Genomic DNA, 20,505 nt, shown 5'->3' with positions numbered 1-20,505 from the left:
CAAACATCCTTAAGCAGCTTTTCACTTCTTCCACAATAACTGAAAAGCACTTCTGATGAAGCGTGTTGTTACACGTTTTACTCATTTCCTGCTTAATCTGACTCTTAAATACTGAATAAAAAGAAAGACACATTTTGACATGAGCATGTTTGGCTGGTAGGCCTTAGTACCTTCCTGTCTCATCTCAGAGCTGCCAGCCAAATGACAGATGGTTGTTAAGTTTTAGGCAGAAAAAAAAAGAGAGGCAACAATAGCCTATGCCACTTGCCCACAGCACTGTCCTAAATTAAAGTTCTAAATATTTATCACAAGAAATTAGATCACTCTTGTCTTGCATGGCAAAATTAATCACAAAATGTGGTTGAGAGGAAATTGTGGGGTGAAACAGTGGGTAGCTAACCACAGTGAAAAACTTAATTACAGGGAGCAGAAGTAAAGTGGATGTTTAGCTTGTGCTAGTGAATGAATGAAGAGTACACATGCAGTTGTACTCAAGGCCTTGATTGGTATTTTGGTTTAAGAAGAAGAGCCACCATCATTTGTTCTGACTAAACTGTACTCACAGTCGCTCATGTTGTGAGAGGTGTGGTTTTATTTAGTAATTACGCTGCGCACTGTGCCATCAATAGTGTGCAAAGACGGATCGCTGTTGAGGCTCTGGAGTAACAGGTCGTCCAATTCTGGTCATGGACATGGTTGGGGATGATGAATGAACAGCTAAGTAGCAAAGTTGAAAACCCACTGTTTCAGATTAAAGACTGTAACAGTGCAGTCACCAGGTGTGAATATGAAAACACAATGCTTGACGAATGGGACACAGATGGGACTAATAACATAAGTTTTCATTTTACTGTGATCCTACCTGACTGTTTGGTTTGTGGGTGGAGGTCCCTGGGATGTTGAGTGAATGACTCCTGGTGACAGCCGCTCCTGTTGATGCTCTCCTGTGCTGTGAGCGAACTGACAACGATGCTTTCGCCTCCAGTTGGGGGCTGCTGCCACTACTGTGTCCTTCAGTCTCGAGCACTGCATCCCAAGGATCCCCTGCAGGAACTCCCGGTACTGTCTCTGCCGTGCCACCTGATGCCAGGGAAGCATCCTCATTCTCAGTTTTGCGCTTTGTAAGCGGGTCCAGATCCAGCCAGTCAAAGCGGCTGATGCTAGAAGACTCCATCACTGCTGGCTGCTGGGGTGGTGGCTCAGGGGCCAGAGAAGCTGAGCCCGCTTGAGAGGAATCTAGCTCAGTGCTGGCCGATTTGCCGTTCTTCAAGTACTCTGAGGTGCTGGCAATCTTGTCGAACAGTTTGGCCATCTCCGGGTCCACGGTTGGCTGTGGGAACACCATGGCAGCAGCAGGCTGGATGGGAGTGAAGGCCATGAAGGGTGACTGCTGCGCTGACAGAGTCATGAAGGGTGACATGGTTGGAGTGAAGCCATTCTGAAATGTGCCTGGTTTAGGGAATGGAGCAGAGGGGAACATCGGGGTAGGCTGATGGGTGGGAGTGGACACACTGGAGCTAGATGGGGCGGAAAGAACAGGTGCCCACTGGCTGCTCTGGAAAGGAGAGGAGCTACAGGCATGGCCTCCAGGGTAGGAGGCACTGAGGTTAAACCCCAGTAGTGATGAGGGGCGGGACACTTTGCTGTTTGCCCCAAAGTTTTCATCCAGTAGGAGCTTTTCAAGTTCCTCATTGGTCAGCTTGTCCACATCAATATCCCTGAACTTGTCCTGCTCTGCCTGCTTCTTGGTCTCTGGGAAGACAATGAGGTCCTTTTCTGGTCTATTAGTAGAGGGTGAAGGTTGAGGAGCAGTAGTGGTAGATTTAGATGGTTTTGGTTTTGAGAACGATGAGGATGCTGCAGAGGAAGATGAGGATGTTGAAGCTGAAAGAGTGTGTCTCTTCTCCCTTTGCAATTTTGCTAAAGCCTCTTCCTCCATGCGGAGGGCTTCCTCCTTACCCACAACCCCCTTTGGCTGGGGGACATCCAGCTTGAACCCATTACCACTTGATATCTGGGCCATTCTGTCAACTGGAGGGTGCCATGAGTGTGACAGCTTTTAAGTCAGTGTGGCCCAAAGGATTGCGAAGAAAATCTTTAAACACCTAAAAAAGGGACAAAAAAACAAAACAAAAAACATTTAGATGAATTACACTAAGAGGTGGTAACATAGGTTAAAAGAAGTCTGTACATTTTCAGATTATACTAACAAATCCAAAGACCGGAAATATTTAGCTCTGATAAGTGAATTGCCAGATATACAGAAATCCATTACCACTATCCAAATACATGAATTAAGAGAGCATGTTGTACACAGTAACACTAATACAATACTTTTGAGATCCATTTTTTATTTACTGGATGCAGATTTAGAAGAAGAATCTTTATCAAATACTACTGTATGTATGATATTGCTGTTAATGTAACCTGGGCCTTATTACCCTGCTGCACTGAAAACAAATGGCCTTTAAAATGAAAGGGTCATTTTTCCTTCAATGTGGCAGTTCACAGAGGATACTACACAAAAAGCTTGTTTGCATGTACCTGGAGGTGACAAGAGCAAACAGACTGCATTTATACAGCACTTTTATACCAAAGCACTTCACAATGTGTCACCTGCACACACACTGATGACAGACACTGGCCTGGGCATCAGGAGCAACTGGGCTTCCGTGTCTCGCTCCAGGACACTGCAGCACGTGGACAGGAGGAGCCAGAGGCTGAACCACCAGTCCTTTGCTGTAAGGCATGACCGACTCTTCCTCCTGAACCGCAGCTGCCCAAGGTTCTGCATTGTCTGTTAAATGGCAGTTCTTTATCTCCTCGGCCAAGTTGCTGTAACCAGGCTTTGATTGCTTATTGATTGGCTGCCATTTGTCACATATGCACAGCCGATAATTGCTTGTGCTCGTTTTGGAGTCAAGGGCATCAGTTAGGTCAAATAGAGTGGGGGCTACATTACCATGTTCATGGCATTTAAACTGATCAGCTTGGTCACAGTCAGCTCTCTTCTATAATTGTACCTTCAGACTGCAAGGTGTACCTTGCAAATGTTTAACCAAGCAGCTGGGCTGACCACATACCGAAAAAACCAAATCAAACAATTGCACAAAGCGATTTATAAAAAGGGAGTGACATATGACTCACATCACAGATTGGCATGCAGTTAAGTCGCAAATTGGTGTGCAGGACAGCAACTAAAAATTCATTTTCATTATCAGGTAATCTGACAATTCTTTTCTACCATTCCAAGGTGATGCCAGTTAACACTGTATGCTTTGTCTTGTGTGTTTTTATTGTTTGCATGCATGCTGCTTGAAACATTCTAATGCTGCTATCTTAGTCAGGGCTCGCCTGCAAAAGAGATTTTGCGACCTCAATGGGGCTTACGTGGTCAAATAAAGGTTTGAAAATAACAACAAATGTCAAACGGCTCTTTCAAACAAACCCTACAAAACACAAAGTTGATGCCAAACAGGGGCATCTTCCACTCTTGATAATCCTATTTGTCCATAACAAGAAGGAGCCAAGAGTATCCCGCATCTGCAACATGAGAAAAACATTGCTGCAAAGAGTGTTTTGTGGTCCTAAAATGACACAGCGCCTTCTCAAAGCAAGCATTCATCGAACGATCACTGCCCCAGGGTTGAGTGAGTTCCTTCCCTCCCCAGGCGTCACCGGCCTCTCCTGAGCTTCCCCTCCCATTGTGGTGGAGAAGGCTGGCTGTGCTGGGGCTCAGGCTAGCCTAGCACTATTGTGCAGCTGAGGAATTTGGCATGCTAAGCAGCCCGACGGGTCTCTTTCTCTCTTCCTCTAGCTTTCTCTCACTCTGTTAGCATTATGTTAGCACCATGGCCCAAGATTGTCTTATCAGCTGTGCTAACACCAGCGGGCAGTGACAATGTGGGTGCATTCATTAAGCATTTGACTTGGCGAGCTTAGTGCCAACTTTGCCAAGAACCCAGCTTGGGGGCACAAAATGCATAAAAAAGAAAGGTCATTGTCTTCTGGCACCTGCTGTCACTGAGCACTTAATTTTGTGCAGAAATGTCACATGCTCTGACCAAAGTAGTTCATCTGTGTATCATTGATTTCACACACAGTAAGAATGCATGCTCTAACAGACTGAAGATCAGTAGTTAACGTGACTGTTGCATAGTCAAAAGGTCAGAGCCCTGTAACTGCCAAGTGCTTAAGTTAACACACTGAGTGAGACACTAAACAGCAGCTACTTCCTGATTCTGTATGTAAACTCTGGGTCAATCTGAGAAACCATGTGATTGAAGCTCATAAACATTAGCCTCGGTTTTATTGACTGTAGATCACTGCAGATTGGGAAGATTAATCCAAGTCAGGCCTCAAGCACCACTGAGATAACCAAAACCATGGCTAAACACAAGTGATTCTGAATCATGATAGACATCTGGTTAAAATCCAGATATGGCAACAGGAGAAAATACAAAAAAGTTAAATCCCACTCCCAGAAAAAAGTCAACTACAACCAAGGCAAATACTACAAACTCTGCTCCACTGCACCATGGCAAAGGATGGCACAGCGCAGGTATTCAGAAGACAACAGCTACTGAGTCAAAAGCCTCCAGTGAAACTGCTTGATTAAGTGAAAAGATTTAAGGATGCAGAGGTCAGACTAACAAATTGGACTCTGGGAGTCTGGATAATTCCCAGATCATTTCCTAGATGGCTTGCCAAACCACCATCATGTTTTTTTTTTAACCCCTTAACATACAGTTTACTTCAATTTGACCTTTAGGTGGCTTTAAAGTTGTAAAAACATCTTATTCCACACTGTCAGACAACATCACATATCTTTATAAGCTTGTTCCAGATTTTCAAAGAACCTAAAAGAACATTTTGAGCATAATTTTTATAAACATTTCCCCCAAATTCATACATATTTGTTATCAGCTGATACCTCGGGATCTACAGTAAAATTTAAAAAACAGTTCTGCCAGTTTGAACAATATTTGGCTGCACAGCACAGCATGAGGTTGCACACATGAACACTGTCACGTTTTGTTTGCTGTACTCAGTCGAGGACTGCGGAATCTGTCCCCCATCTCTTCCATTCAAAGTGTGTTAGGAAGGGATTAAAGGCTAGCATGAACAGGAGGAATGATTATAGCAAAACCTGTTCTGATGTCCATATGGGCACCTGACTATTGTTTTAAGACAGACTTTAAAAACTGTGATCCTATCCTTGAAGTTAGGATTTGACTTGATGGGCGCTAATGAGTAAGAGTTTAGCTTCCAACAGCTGCGCAAAAGTGCAGATGTTAGCAATACACCCTACAGTCGATCAAAGTACAATTCTGCAGCGTATAATATCTTTTAAAAGGAAAATAAGTAACCAGGTCAAGTTTATAGATTTGTAGAATATATTCTGTGGTTGCTGTGAAGAAAACACTTCACACATCTATACTTTTTTCTGTACTGGCTTGAATATTGCTTAGGCTCACCTATGCAGAACAGTGAGCCTATAAAGAGAGACAAAAGAAACCTGTCAGGACTATTTAAGAGCACTGAGGGGGACTGAAATCCCAAATGTCCACTTGGCCAGCATCCCAGACACACCATATAGCAGTGAAACTGTGGCTTATTCGGACAGCAATCCTATATTTTTATGCAACAAATGCATGCAAAGAAACAAAACCTCCGAGTTAACCCTAGTTTTCCAACTGAAAGACCTATAATTGAACACGGAATTACACATTGGTCCTAAGCAGAGGAACATGCAATCACTACACACAAGAGGTACCTATTCAGTCAAATCTGCTGCCGTGTTCAGAGCAGTGAAGTGCTTCGAGCAGCATCTAAAGGAGAACTTTTAATTATTTAGACTATATAATGTTCTCCACGCTCTCTGTTCTCTAATTAGATAAAAAGCTCAACTTTTACTCGAACGACTTTAGGGAAAACACTATGTTTCATCTGAGCTCAAGTGTGGATGGTTAGCACGGGAGGATATCGCATTATCACGTAACATTTTGGAAGACACTCAATAGAAATCCGACCGACAGAAATGTTTTTGTCTTTGTAGCACGACCTGGAAGGAGCTAACGCCACAGGATAATTACACGGAGCAGTTTCTGGGCTTTAAAATGCATCGCTGTTGACGAACACATTTGTATACAACTCGGCTAGCTAGCTAACCTGTCGGCTGATGTTCACCTGACACTGAGCGATGCGTTGGGAATCGTCAAAATGTCGTGAACGTTTGCTTTTCTCACACTGTTCATAACATAAAATCGGAGCTACCTGGTTGTTAATATGAGATAACGCTGACTCACAACAGATAATATAAAAGTAGTCTAGCTAACTAACCCGGCTGGCCCGATCAAATGTCACCTCCTGATACTTTTGTTAGCGATAGGAACTTTGACGTTAACTTTTGACTTTGTTGGATGCTAAGTTAGCCGCTACACATAACAAAACGGAGCGCAAAATTAGCAAAACACGTCGTTCACAGAAACACACACCCGACTGAATTTAGCTGTACAATGATAACTTCCATTACTGCCCCGTCCTTTGAGGAACAGTGATTTATTAATTTAAAAGTACCAATGCAACTGCTTTGGTCCTGCCAACTGCCCACAACAAGGAAGAAATGTAGGTTTTGTTACACGGGTAACGCCTGGCACGGCGGCGCCGCAACCGCCGATTTCAGGCAACTCCGAGCTAAAACTTTGACACGCAAACAGATACCGTAAACAGGTTAACTTCTTACCTTTTAGCGGTGCGGTGTTTGGAGCCATTTTTCCTGCAGCTGCATTTTTTCCATCCACTTGCACGGGAGGGACGTCAGTTCCTGTTGAGGAGGTTGGATGGAGTTTTGGTTGGATAGCGTTTCTGCCTGGCTCGGTCGCTTCACTGAGGATTGAATGGGGACGCAGCGCCACCGTGTGGAGCAAAGTAGTTAGTGTCGAAACATGAAGAAAAGTTCAGGCAAAGTTCAGTGTGTTTTTGCAGCATTACAACACCGCATAAAAATGCCGTTTATTGCATCAATAAAAACCTTCCAAAAACAGACTAATATTATAATAAGGACAGATGTCATTTTGCTACATAGCATTTATTTCTACTTGTGACATTTCCGAGCACATTTGACTGTAATACTTGTGTACTTTTTTTTATATTGTATATTTTTTACATTCTTCCACTCAAGGAAAGATTCTGGAGACGTTTTTTTTTAGCACTAATTAAATGTGCTTCGAAGTGTGTGTGGTATTATTCTTTTGTATTCAGAATGACATGGTATACAATTTATATTTGCAATCTATAAATCACCCATTTATTAGACAAATAACAATTTTCTCACTGTTTAAGCATTACTAATGAATTTCTTATTTATATCTACAAATCGATTTTTTTTTGTCTTTTGAGAATTACTCACCAGAGATCACACTTTACCCACCTCTATATGTACTACTGCACCATTGTTTACATGACCAATGATTTGATATTTGTTTTTGATGTAACCTGTTCTCAGAATTGTTATCAGAAGTAAACACAAATAATCAATACAAAAAGATAATGATGTCCTTTGCTGTGGATATAAACACATCCTTATGCCTTGTGTACTTTGACTTACATGATAAGGGCCACTTTCAGACAAATTTCATACACAGTATATTCAACTATTTAATACATGTTGGTAGACTACCTGTTGGTGTAGTGTACTTAAGTACAGTTTTGGAGTACATTTCAGAGAGAAATATTATCCTGTTCACTCCTACTTTTCCTTTTAAAATGCTACTTTTAATAGAATACTTTTACATTGTGGTGTTGCTATTTCTACTTTAATAAAAGATTTGAAGACTTGCCTGTGTTTGCTTTGCACAGGTTTACTCTAACCATGTACTGTATGTTGTATGAAATATGAATGAAAGTTACCATACAGACGCAATAATCAAGACTAAATAGGCAAAACACACAAATTCAACATTTTTAAATATACTGTATTTGATTGCTGATTTCTATATGAGCCTCTGGGCAGTCTTTGTCATTTGCAAACAGGTAAATTCGGTGCACGCACGAATTTCGGCCCCAGTCGAATCAGATCGATTCCTTGAGAAAGCTCATTATTTTCCATCTGCATTCATTTAATTTGTTCCGACCATATGCTGTCGTGTACATAAGTATAATCAAGCATGTGTAATCCAATTTTGAGCTACGAGTGATGTGCATTCTCGCATCAAACACTAACTCCGCCCTCGTCGGAGGTTGACTGAACGCCACGTACAGTTTGGCTCAACGCACCTTAAGCCATGGATTGACAGCTTGATGCGCTTTGACTGACAGGTGGAGCCTTCAATCAGCTCTCAACGCGACTCTTTTGCTCAGAAAGTATACTTTTTCTGTCCAATAAGAAGGTTCGGGGGCGGGGCGTTGCCATGGTGAACACAATCTTTTTTTTCTGTAGGTTGTGGCCATCGGCAGCTTCCTTTGGCGGTAGGTGACAGCTATAAACAAGCTCCAGGGAAGCTCAGGCACTTTTGAGGAGACGGAAACGTCCGAAGTACGCGTCAGTTTACAAGTAAGTGTTATTGTACATGAACCGTGGTTTATCATTGCAGTTTACTCCCTGTGCTAAAGCTTGTTTTGGAGCTTTTGCCACACAAATGGGTTAATGAATTAGCTACCATCTTCACTAAACCATCCTCAGTAAACAACCTGTTCTTTCAGTGGTACCGTTAGCCATTGTGTTTGTCATGAATTGTGAGTCACAGGTTCAAAACACTCCCTTAAGTTATAAGACTTTGGTAGAGGAATTGTTTTAAAGTAAGCAAGCTGTGTCTTCACCCACCAAACACGTGTGTACCACCCTGCTTTGCTTGTGGTAAAGAGTTGCTTTTGAGATTAAGACCAAGCCATATTGTGAAGTTATGGCTTTTGCAGTGCTTGAGAAATTAAGGGTGTTGTCTTTTGTAAGAAGGATGCCCCTGCCATTGTACTGTCAGACAATAAATAGAAGTAAATAGAGGGAAGTTTTTTTGAACCTTTAGTCTTTCATTGCAATTAAAAAGCTTTATGAGAGACCATATTCATGTAGCATAAGAAAATCATGATTGATCTCATTTAGCTTCTGTCTCTTCTTTTAAGGATCTAACCAGATGGTGAGGGGTAAAGCCTTGGCCCACTGTGGGCTGTTTCTGCTGAGTTTGTGGCTGTGCATCCAGTCAGTGCCTATCAGTGTGGACAAGACCAAAGAAAAGCCTCAGGAGGAACTGGAGCCACCACAGAGTGCCGTGAGTCAGATGGACAGTGTCATGTACAGGGATATCATATGTAAATCTCTTTCTTATGGCTAATTACATCAAATACCTCGCAGTCATCCACAGCAGGGAGCCTTTTGGGCTTGCAGTGTCTCAAACAGGGCTATTTCACATGGAAAGTACACTTGCTTGTGGGTAAAAGTTTGACGGGAAGATTACATTCAGAGTATTTTCTCAAAACAAACAAGAGCAGTATCAGGTTATATTCTGTGCCACCAATCTTTTACAAGGGTCAAGTGGCAGAAAAGCTTTAAATAACGGACCTAAGTCAAGTGAAATGTAAATTTTAATCAAATCCTGATGTGTGCTTTTTTTATGCTTCAGGACACTGGGCTGCACTATGACCGCTACCTCAGGGAAGTCATCGAGTACCTCGAGAAAGACCCCCACTTTAAAGAAAAGCTCAAAAAAGCAAACATGGATGACATCAAAGTATGTCTGCGCACTCACTAAACTTTCCATTATTTTGTAAGCTCTTTGTTGGCAGGAACACTTTGAACTCTGTCGTGTTTATTCTCTTCTTGCAGCTTGGTAAACTTTCCAAAGAGCTGGACTTTGTCCACCACAATTTTCGGACTAAGCTGGACGAGCTGAAGAGGGAGGAGATGAACAGGCTGCGGATGCTCATCAAAGCCAAGCACGACATCGAAGGGGGGAATGGTCAGTTTCCGGCGTATCTTGCTGATGTGTCTCTGACAGACTTGTGCTTCTTGAAGTTGCACAAGACGTTTTGTAAGACACATCGGCAGTTTGGTCCCAGTCAAATATAGGATGTGGTTGTTTGACAGAGGAACTTGAACTTGAACATCCTCCTCAGCTGACACTGACTTATAGTGGCCAGTGTGAGCTGCTGAATGAAAGGTTGAAAGGAGCTACATTTAGAATATGTCACTGTTAATGCAAGTGTAGTTGAAGAATAGAAGTATGGGTTGAACTCATAACACTTCACCTTTTAAAAACATAAAGATTTGAGGCTTTGTGGAAGATGGTGCAAGTTGGACAGGGTGTGTAGAGACATTTTAGAGATGGTGTCCTGTCAAATGCAAACACAAAAATCTCTCGCCATCGTGCTTAGAAATATATGTACGCTTACTTACTCTTACTTCACTCTTTTCCACAGCAAATTGAGTTTTAACTCAAGTAAACAAACTGGCTGTGTGTTGGTTCTGCTGAAGCTCCAAATATCTGTTTCATCTTTTAACTTCCAACAATTTCAAAACACTTGATGTAACTGCTTTATAGTTAAGCTTAATAAAGCTTTTTGTTATTTCCTTATTTGCAGGCCGGACAGTGGACCACCATGCCCTGCTGAAACAGTTTGAGCACCTCAACCACCTGAACCCAGACACTTTCGAGGTGGAGGACCTGGACCGCCTCATCAGATCGGTACGGCCAGATATGCAAAACACACCTGAACCCTGTTCACTAAATAGATCTTTTCTGTAGTAGATCTGACTCAGCAGCCATAGTAACGGCTCCTCACTTGTATAAAAGCTGACTTAAGACCGTGAAAACTCATCAGCTGAAGTTGTTGCAGCTCCATTAATAACAGAACTTAGCATATCCAAATGCAAGAATTTTAAGCATCAAATATCAGACCCAGCCAAAAAAATAATAAAGAGGAATAAGCATTGAAGCCTCTGGGAATATTGACTGCTCAAGAAGTACAAGACAGCCTTCCGTATATACACACGGCAACAACACACAATCATGTATGTAAGAAGTAGTCGGTTTTCTTAAATACAAATTTGTACTTTTTTTCCTGTTTTTTCTCTTAGACCCTTGGATGGGTAACTCTTTTTAGCTTCTACTGTCGATATTCCTCTGCACTGTTTGTGTGTACTTTACTGCTGCAGCATATATGTTACTGCATCACAGTCATACCTATAATCACAGTTAAGAACACCTTGCCTCGTATTAATGCTATAATTAGGGTGGATGAGCCTATAGAGAATTACAGGTGTGAAACAGCCATGTTTCTCACAACTGCTCGCTCACTCTTTTCTGATGGCTCACACGTCAGCTTTATCAACCAGTCCGGCTTCTCTTGCATGTAGGTGTAATAACTTCACTCACAGCTTTATGAATTTAAGGCTGGTTTTGAGAAAGCAACATGTTTCCTGCGAAGAAAAGAGTAAAAGGGGAAGTCAGCTAACTGGGTGTGCGGTGCAGGTTATAATCAAATGCATGCACATCCAAATATTTATGTAGTTATAGTTTTGTTTTAGTTTTTTGTGCCATTTATCTGCTATTTATGTCTTGGGAACATGAAGTCGTTAGTCGGATTAAAGACAAACCTGCTGGTGTCTTAGTGTCATGTTTCCCACTTAACAGATGAGTTCCAGTAAAGGGCGGTGTTAATGGAGTACCATATATGGTCAATGGAGGAGATTTAAAGAATGTAACAGAGCCACTGACGGTTTGTTCAGGATGAGTGACGGAGAAAAGCATGCAACAAGATCTGCCACTTTGAATCAGAAATCCTGCCTGACGAAGTTCTTCTGGACCGTATCAGTTACCCAGGAAGGCCTCTTGTTCCCAAACCCATTCAGTGTAGGCATTGTTGGACATTTGTCTGCAGCTGGTTTGTGTGTAGGAGTTGTGGTAAAGGTGGAGATGAAGCATGACAAGCAGACTGTCTAGAGCAAACGAAGGAGATGGAAGTCATGAGGATCCGGCTCAGCCATGAGGAGGCATCTGGGAAAGAAGTGAAGGAGAACAAATCAGGTGGAAAGGATAAATATTGTTTTTGTAAGATTAAGTTCTTAGCATTTCTGCTAATCTGAGAGAAGAAATAGTTGCTGTGGAAGTTTTTCTATATGGTTGGAATTGGATAGGAGGTGCAGGGGCTGTTGAGAGTCTTCCAGGTCCCTTCAGAGCCTGAATTGAGTCGGCCAGTTGTATTAGAGAATGGGATGAGGTGTGGCAAAGAATTTCTCCTTTATTTATTTACATGAACTGATAACAAAGGCATAAAAACAATAATGTACCAGGACAGTTGGTGGCGATAATGCTCCACCCTGTTGCGATTCGCCCTTAAAAAGCCGACAGAACAAGAGGAGAGAGGCTTCCTCGAAAGGCTCCGTTCACATGAAGGATGGGGCGAGGTTCACCTCTTGATGCCAAACTGCGTGAGCAGATAATCCAACAGTTTAAAAACAACGTGTCTCAACGCACAATCGCAAAGAATTTAGGGATTTCACCATCTACAATCCATAATATCATCAAAAGGTTCAGAGAATCCGGAGAAATCTCCGCACGTAAGGGGCAAGGCCGAAAACCAACGCTGGACGCCCGCGACCTTCGCTCCCTCCGGCAGCACTGCATGAAGAACCGGCACGGCTGGATCAAGGATATCACTACGTGGGCTCGGGAACACTTCGGGAAACCGCTGTCGGTGAACACGGTCCGCCGCTGCCTCTGCAAATGCAAGTTAAGGCTGTACCATGCGAAGCGAAAGCCTTGTATCGACAACGTCCAGAAGCGCCGCCGGCTTCTCTGGGCTCGAGCTCACCTGGGATGGACGGACGCGAAGTGGAGAAGGGTGCTGTGGTCCGATGCGGAGGTGATGCATCACTGTTCTGTCGCGTTCATCTCTGATGCATGTCAGCACATTGTTTCACACTGTGAGGCATTTCTTTCTGCTTGCAATTCATGGGACTGTTTTAAGAAACAGACAGAATGAAATGAGAACATGTGGATAATAACATGAGTAGGAAGAATGTCCATGCTGCAGATGGGAGTGTTTATCACTATCAGGAGACTGCATTCATACTACAGGCTGATGAGTCAGTGTGATAGAAGTCCAGATAGACCCCAAACTGGTGCCTTTGCTCGTTTGTTCTTCATCCTGTTAAGCAGATATTCATTTGAAGCTGTCTCTATCACGTTGTTCGTCCATTCTTTTAATTCTGCAGATTTGCTTTTCCAGTGTTAAAGTATTGTCTTAGCAGCCCACCACGATCACTGAAAATTCTCCGTGTGATATGTTTTGTATTTGGTTAGGGCTGCAGCTAACAATTATTTTCATCACTGAGTATTTTCTCGATTAATAGATCAATAGTTCGGTCAACAACCTGTCAGAAAATGTCGATCAAAATGCAGACGCTCCATGGCACTCCTCAGGTAGCGTGAAGTAGTCTGTCATGTGGTAGAGGAAATTATCTTGTGTGCAAAAGTTAATAACCTTTATCTTTATTTCAACCTCTATTTCATCTCTTTCCTTATTTCCTGTCCTCTCTTTAGATAATAAAACATCAAATATTTAAAAATGCTTTTAAATACTTAAAATTGTATTCATATTTTTTTAACAGATTGATAATATTTTTACACAATGATTTTTCAGGAAATGAGAGATTAAACAAAGATCATTGATGCAAGTTATTAACTAGGGTGCACTACATAAGAACTTGTTCTGTAATGGGGGGGTGTTAGTGCTCATGGCTTGGGTAATTTGCACACCTGTTGATGCTTGAAGGTTAATACAAGATTCTGAGCAACATGCTGCCACCCAGACATCTTTTTCAGGGATGTTCCTGCTTATTCCAGCAAGACAGTGCCAAGCACATGCTATAACAGCATGACTTCATGGTAAAACAGCACAGGTATTAGGAAGTGAGTGTACCTGTGTACACTGCACAGCCCTGGTGTGAATTTCCCCCTCTCATGTTTGATTTTCATTTGTAGGCAACCAAAGACCTGGAGAACTTTGACAAGGGCAGCCACGACGAGTTCAAGAGGTATGAGATGATGAAGGAGCATGAGAGGAGGGAACGTCTGAAGAGCATGAACGAGGAGGATCGCATGAAGGAGGAGCAGCACTACGAGGAGATGAAAAAGAAACACGCCGACCATCCAAAAGTGAACCACCCTGTAAGACTCCTGCCATGATGAAGCTCATACAAGCTCATTAAGAAGAACTCTCACCTTTTATTGTTCTCAGTTTAAGTCTGATTTATTAGTTGGTAGAATTTCTGAATTTTAAGGAGTGTGCTGAACAGCATATTTGTACAGCACTCAGTTGAGCAGGTTTTATTGAAATGGTTTGTGTGTGTGTGGGTGTTGGTGTCTGCAGGGCAGTGAAGACCAGCTGAAGGAGGTGTGGCAGGAGACAGATGGTTTGGACCCAGATGACTTCGATCCCAAGACCTTCTTTAAAATACACGGTAAGCAGAGACCACATATATATGTCCAAAGAGCCAAGAAAGCTGAATGACAGGTTTCCACTGTTAATATACAGCCACTCATGAATCTAGCCATGAATTGTGATTAGACAATCAAGTGATAAAAGTCTTCCCTCAAAAGTGATCCACTGAGCATGAAATAGTGACAAAACTAAGTGTGGATGAAATGATCTGTTCATTCCAGTCGTCTGTTTTGTGTTGCAGACAGCAATGGAGACGGCTTCTTCGACGAGAGTGAGCTTGAAGCTCTATTCACTAAAGAGGTATTTATGTTGATGCATTTATGTCTAAGTGCCCTGATGTTCTGCATGCTTTAGGTTAATGTAATAGATAAATGAAGACGCCTTTGAAGAATAATTTATATCCTTATCTGTCTTCAAGCTGGAGAAGGTGTACAACTCTGAAAACGAAGAAGACGACATGGTGGAGATGGAGGAAGAGAGACTGCGAATGAGAGAGCACGTTATGAATGAGGTGAGCCACCGCAGTAACAGATTATGTCTGTTATTAAAGGTATACTAAGCAGGAATTGTCTGTTACTGTCTATAAACACAACATTCAAACTCGGCCGCTCTAAGTATGAATGGCCCCCTGCCCCTGACTGCAGTCACATACCTGCATAAGGCAGTGTACCTGAGTACCTGCGGGATATGAGTGGTGAGGTATCTTGCAAATATTTTATCATGTGATGTGTTTATGGCATGTTAATGGCATTGTTTTTGCAAATGAGCGAACAGCTATGCTAATAGTTCAGCCATCTTCAGTCTATCTTGCCAATGGGCATATAGTCATAGCAAAATAAGAAGAAAATAAGAAAACAGAGGCAGGGGGCAGAGTCTCTGGAGCTAAATACGCCGTCTCACACACACACACACACTGTCATAAGTGATGATTTAGAGGGAAAATCCTGCATAGTATAACTTAACTAGAAAATTCCCTCTGGGAAATTTTGAAAGGGACACGGGGTGTGTTCGAGCCGACAAAATGATCTACGTTTTAAAGTTTGAATGAAGTCTCTAGGAGAAAGTATGGCAAAGCAGCGGACAATTGAAAAAGGCTGCAATTTGAGAAAACAGCAGATATCAGAGGTAGTCAGTCCCTGATTAATGAATTGCTCTCAGCTGTGTTTCTGTGGCTTTCTCCTTGTCTGTCTCTGTTGATCACCTCAGCTGTCTGTGTCTGCTTCTCTCCTCTGCTTCATGTCTCTGTTAACATGAATTAATGAACTGAATCAATAAACATGAATGGAGCTAATGCTAACGGAGCTAACAGAGCTAACACTAACGGAGCTAACAGCTAACGGTGCGAATAGAGCTAACGGCGCTAACGCTAACAGAGCTAACTGTGCTAATAGAGCTAACGGCGTTAACAAGGGGGCGGGGGGATGGGGTTTTCATTATGCATTTGTCTGTGTGTGTGTGTTTATGTATCTGTCATTGTGTGTGACTGCGTATGTGTGTGTCTTCGTCTGTTTGTGTGTGTGTGTGTGTGTCTGCTTGAACTACACAAGCAGCCCAACCAGCTCCTACATGGAGATGTGTCTGGTATATGTGTGACTGAATGTGTGTGTGTGTGTGTGCGTGTGTGCGTGTGTAACTTCTGCCCCACCTGCTGATAATTACCTCTGCACCTCTCCCACTGTTTACCTGTTCCTGTTCAGTTTTGACGTGCTTGTTTTTAATCACTTTTAGCTGTTGGTTAGCCCTTTTTGTGTGTGCATTTGTGTGACTACTGTCTCAACCTCTTTGGCAAAGAGCTTTCTGAAGCTGAGTTTAACTGCTTGTTGGACGGAGATTGTTTTCAAACAATGCCCTTGTTTTGACTGAGCTCGTTAAGATAATCACTCTCAGGCTTGTTGTCCTGCAGATGTGTGTGCGTGGGTTCTTGACCAGTATGTGTGTAAATGACAGTTGCACCTGTTAACTCTTCCCTTGAAAAGCAGTTTTTTCGCTGTTGGTTTCTTCCGAACAACTTGCGATTGTGTCAAAACCGTAGCTGCTATCAAAAAACCGATTACACTGTGAGATGCGGACAAGTCTGGGCCAGATGTACGTGTGTTTTATGTCCAGATATTCTTTAGAAAAATGACAAAATGGTCGACTTAAAAAGACTCTGCGACTCAGAGAACAGGAGTTTGTATTGTATGCAGTGAGATTTGGGTTCGGCGAACCTCCTGAACTAAATCCTCTGGTGAGAGAACCGTACCTCGTATCAGAGTGTACTATAGATCATCGGACTCCCGAGAACTTCCTGAGTCCGACCATCTCCTCGTTTTATTCCTGAGACAACAACTTTTCGTTTTATGGCGATCTAAAGACAGGAGGCATTTCTGCTTTGCTCACAAAACAGCTCTGAATTTTAACATGGGACTTAATGGGAGAACAGGAGGGAGCTGGCTGCACAAAAAGTCTCACTATTTAAATTCAGTAAGTCTCTCAGCTTTTTCGAAGACATCACATGAAAGAGGACAAGTTTGTCTACAAAATGATCCCAAAATTATGCGTGTAGAGTGTAATTTGTGGCCGTAGCGACGAGAAAAAGAGAAGATTTTCGGATCATTTTTAGACTCTGTGCCACTCTGTCCCCCACTCTAGCACGAACATTCCGCGCAATACACACCCATTATAATCTCAAAATTTCCCTCAAAACGATCACTGTCATTGAACAGTGACTGATCAAAAACTATACGACCAATCAAAATGTGGATGAACACACCAATAGACCAGACTTGGGTCTACATTTTAAAGTTTAAATGAAGTCTCTCGGTGAATGTATGCTTGAGCTACAGACGTTTGAAAAACTCCAATTTCAAGCTTTATTTTTTCGCCCGTCCCATTCATTTCTTATGGGAAATTTGAGAAAAGTAATAGCACACCGATCCCGATCAAACCGCACGTTTTGATATATAATTTGCGAGGGTTTTCTCAAAGCTGCGGGACGAGTTAAGGGACGAAAATTTGGAGGAGGATGAAAAATAAGAAGAAGAAGAAGAAGAAACACGCGGGATAACAATAAGTGACTCGAGACGTTGCCCCGTGTCCCGAAATACAATAATGATCATGCCCCGCCAGTGACCAGGGCGTCCTCTGAATGAAATCAGTAAAAAGATTCACTTTTTATTAGGAAAGTTTGATGATTTAACACCAGAACGTAATTCTGTGTACATCAGCCCTCCATGTTTCGGTCAGAATTGAAGCTCTAGTATCAAAAATACTATGTTTTAGTTAAAAATCTACAGTTATAGGACCCCTATTTGATCAATCTGTGTGTTTTTAAAAAAAAAAAAAGGATTAAAGAGTAGAAATACATTGTCCATCCAAGCAGTGTTAAAGTCAGAACAGTAGTGTGTCACGTGACTCAAATTGTCATTAATGGACAAATGGGCACATAGTTCGTCACACTTAAGTGACAACTTGTGCACAAACTTGTGCAGACAGTATCAGTGGTGCAGGAGGCCGTGCCGTCGCAGGGAGTTGAAAGGTCGAGGCCAACGATTAACCTTGAAGCCATTTATGACTATTATTTATTTATTTATGACTAAAGCAGCTTCACGTGTTGATGTGCAGGTGGACACCAATAAAGACAGACTTGTGTCACTGAACGAGTTCATGGCAGCCACTAAGAAGGAGGACTTCTTGGAAAAAGAGGAGTGGGAGGTAAGAGCTAGATTTTATTGAAATGATAGAGATGTGAGGTTTCTTTAAATTCATCACGTCCTACAATTGCCTGCCTCCACAGACTTTAGATCAAAACCCCCCTTACACCGAGGAAGAACTGCAAGAGTTCGAACAGCAACTGGCCAACGAGGAGAACGACATCAACAAGAAGTCAGCGGATCTGCAGAAACGGAGGGAGGAGCTGGAAAGGAAAGAGGAAGAACTCAATGCTCAGAAGTTGGGGCTACAGCAGGTGAATTAATAAATGAGTTAATTGCAGGTGATGTGTGACCAGGAATCAGGATTTCTTCCTTCAATAGTCAGCATGCGCTTGAAAGGTGCAATAAATGGAGTAATAGCCACACAGTAACCCATACTTCAAAGGATTTAAAATAATTATTGATAGAGACTTGGAGACATGGATATAAAGGCATGTCAGACTGAACTAACTTAATATGTAGTTATGGTGCTGTTGTGTCCTCACTTATTTTCTGATGCTCTAACGTTTTCCATCTTGTTTGTCTGCTCAGGCAGTAGAAGAAATGGAAAGACTAAAAGCGCAAAGCTCAAACGCTGAGGTCAAACGTAAGTATCACATTGCAGTGATTGTAATGAAGAAGCGTTGACAAAGAACACAGACCTTTACAGCAAAACTTAAAGAGGTCCTCCGACCATTCAGTACTGCACTTCTATAGAGCTAGGGGACTCACAGGAGACAAAGCAGCAGCGGAGAGAATATCCTGATTTTTAGTGCCTTGTATGAGTTCAGCTACAAAAATGCTTGAAGCTACAATCCCTGAATACAACTCAATACATCTTTCACGAGCCTAGATGACATCATTTGGGTTTTATTTTCCAAACTTTGGAAACCTCCCTGCAAAGCCGCTGCTGCCAGCAATCAAACCCACTCCTGTAACCTAAAGGCTACAGCCTCTCATCATTAGCTTCGCAATCACATACATTCAAGTCGTCAACTTGTGCCGATATGACTTTCTGTTGCAGAGCCGAGAGCTGCCGTAGCTGAAAGTGATGTACCAGGAAACAGTCAACCACAGCCCCCCGGTCACCAGCAGCAAGACGTACCAGTGCCAGGACACTCTTAGCAGGCCTCAGTACTCTGAGTGCTGTACGAATGCCAGTGTGCGTGCACGTGTGTTTGCCTCGTAATGATTCCAATTTTCCATTTTTGTTTGGGATTTTCCAAGAAGAAAAACAAAAATATGCCTCAATATTAAGAGCAAATCTGATTTCGGGCTTCAGATTTAGTGCCAGTGCCCCTTCGGCCCAATTCAGCTGCGTGTGGAGCTGGTCCAGTTTTCTTTGTGGACAATTGGCCCTTTTGTTTGTGTCATTTTGGTCTTTCATCACAACAAGAACTTGCATGTTCTCCATGGGAAGAGCTTTGGGGTGCACTGGGCCAGGCTCCTGGCCTGATAAATGAATGTTTTGTTTAGTACACACTGTAGTTCACTGTCACTGATAGTCTCTTACTTTTGAAGAATAAAATCAGCACATTTACTGAAAAGGGCAAACATTTTGGATCCATAAAATGTTGCTCTTTCTTTAATAACTTCCATCATGTTCACATTTGTTTTAGGGTTTAGTTTTACTACATGACAGTGCACACCTGTAAAAGATATGCTATCAATCAATATGTCCTCCAATACCTTTGAACTGTTTTATATGAGTTCCTCAGAGGACTACAGAAGTTTCCCAGTTTTTTTAAATTATGATTCTTACAGTTGTGTTTTTAGCTATTGTCTCCTTTGGACCAGATGATTGAAGAACTTATTTAGTTTACAGATAGTGACATATATATATTTAAATCTTCTAATTTAATATAGTTGTGCTGGCATAAGAGTGAAAAGTGTATGGAGTCTGAAGTGGTTGTATGTGTTCAGTGTGTTTGTGTGTCAGTGCTTGTGAGTGTCATTTTTCCATGATAGAATAATTTTAATTTATTTATTTTCTACACCACTGCAAACAAAACTGGAGCAGGTTGATGTCGACCTCGTTGCTGTCATATCAGACGAAAAAACATGAATTAAACTCTAAAAAGAGTGACAGGGTCAAAACTGTCTTCAATGTAGATCAATACAACAGATAAGAGAGATTTTTTTTGAAGAATTGAGATACATAAGTTGTTTTTATTTATTTTTTTTATGTCCCTTTCAACAAGCGGTGAAGTCTGTCCACCACCCAACGTCCTGAATTCATGAATCTGTTGTACAAGGTTTGAATGTGGACAATAAAGTGAATGAGCTTGCAGGTTTGAGGGTTGTGTCTCTTCTTTTTGTCACACTCACTGATTATCTTAAAAACACAATCATACTCAAACCACAATTAAAAGAAATGCAGCAAAACAACATTTTG

At 42.0% G+C, this 20,505-nt stretch overlaps 2 protein-coding genes across 3 annotated transcripts in view; one reads left to right on the top strand and one right to left on the bottom strand.

The window, feature by feature from the left end:
* pik3c2a (phosphatidylinositol-4-phosphate 3-kinase, catalytic subunit type 2 alpha) overlaps positions 1-6,860 on the bottom strand; it is a 46,292-nt gene extending 39,432 nt beyond the window's left edge. The window contains exons 1-2 of the mRNA XM_041938548.1: positions 6,746-6,860; positions 863-2,105 (exon numbers count right to left, since the gene is read on the bottom strand). Of these exons, the coding sequence (XP_041794482.1) occupies positions 863-2,023 (1,161 nt within the window). The 5' untranslated portion in view covers positions 2,024-2,105; positions 6,746-6,860. The remainder of the gene's footprint in view (positions 1-862; positions 2,106-6,745) is intronic.
* Positions 6,861-8,474: 1,614 nt separating this feature from the next.
* On the top strand, positions 8,475-20,400 carry LOC121607765 (nucleobindin-2-like). Of its 2 annotated transcripts, XM_041938710.1 has the most exons (13): positions 8,475-8,554; positions 9,121-9,266; positions 9,618-9,725; positions 9,821-9,953; positions 10,576-10,679; positions 13,980-14,165; positions 14,368-14,458; positions 14,681-14,739; positions 14,858-14,950; positions 18,043-18,132; positions 18,215-18,385; positions 18,663-18,717; positions 19,135-20,400. In XM_041938710.1, exons 2-13 carry the CDS (start codon positions 9,132-9,134, stop codon positions 19,233-19,235), a joined length of 1,326 nt encoding a protein of 441 aa, XP_041794644.1. In that variant the 5' UTR covers positions 8,475-8,554; positions 9,121-9,131; the 3' UTR covers positions 19,236-20,400. The 2 variants fall into 2 exon arrangements, with proteins under 2 accessions (XP_041794644.1, XP_041794645.1); XM_041938711.1 differs by lacking the exons at positions 8,475-8,554; positions 9,121-9,266; positions 9,618-9,725; positions 9,821-9,953; positions 10,576-10,679 and adding an exon at positions 12,045-12,858.
* Positions 20,401-20,505: the final 105 nt, after the last annotated feature.

Source organism: Chelmon rostratus, chromosome 6, assembly GCF_017976325.1.
Source record: "Chelmon rostratus isolate fCheRos1 chromosome 6, fCheRos1.pri, whole genome shotgun sequence".
Taxonomy (NCBI): Eukaryota; Metazoa; Chordata; class Actinopteri; order Chaetodontiformes; family Chaetodontidae; genus Chelmon; species Chelmon rostratus.
Note: the sequence above shows the minus strand (reverse complement) of the source record. Positions and strands in the feature narration are given on the sequence as shown.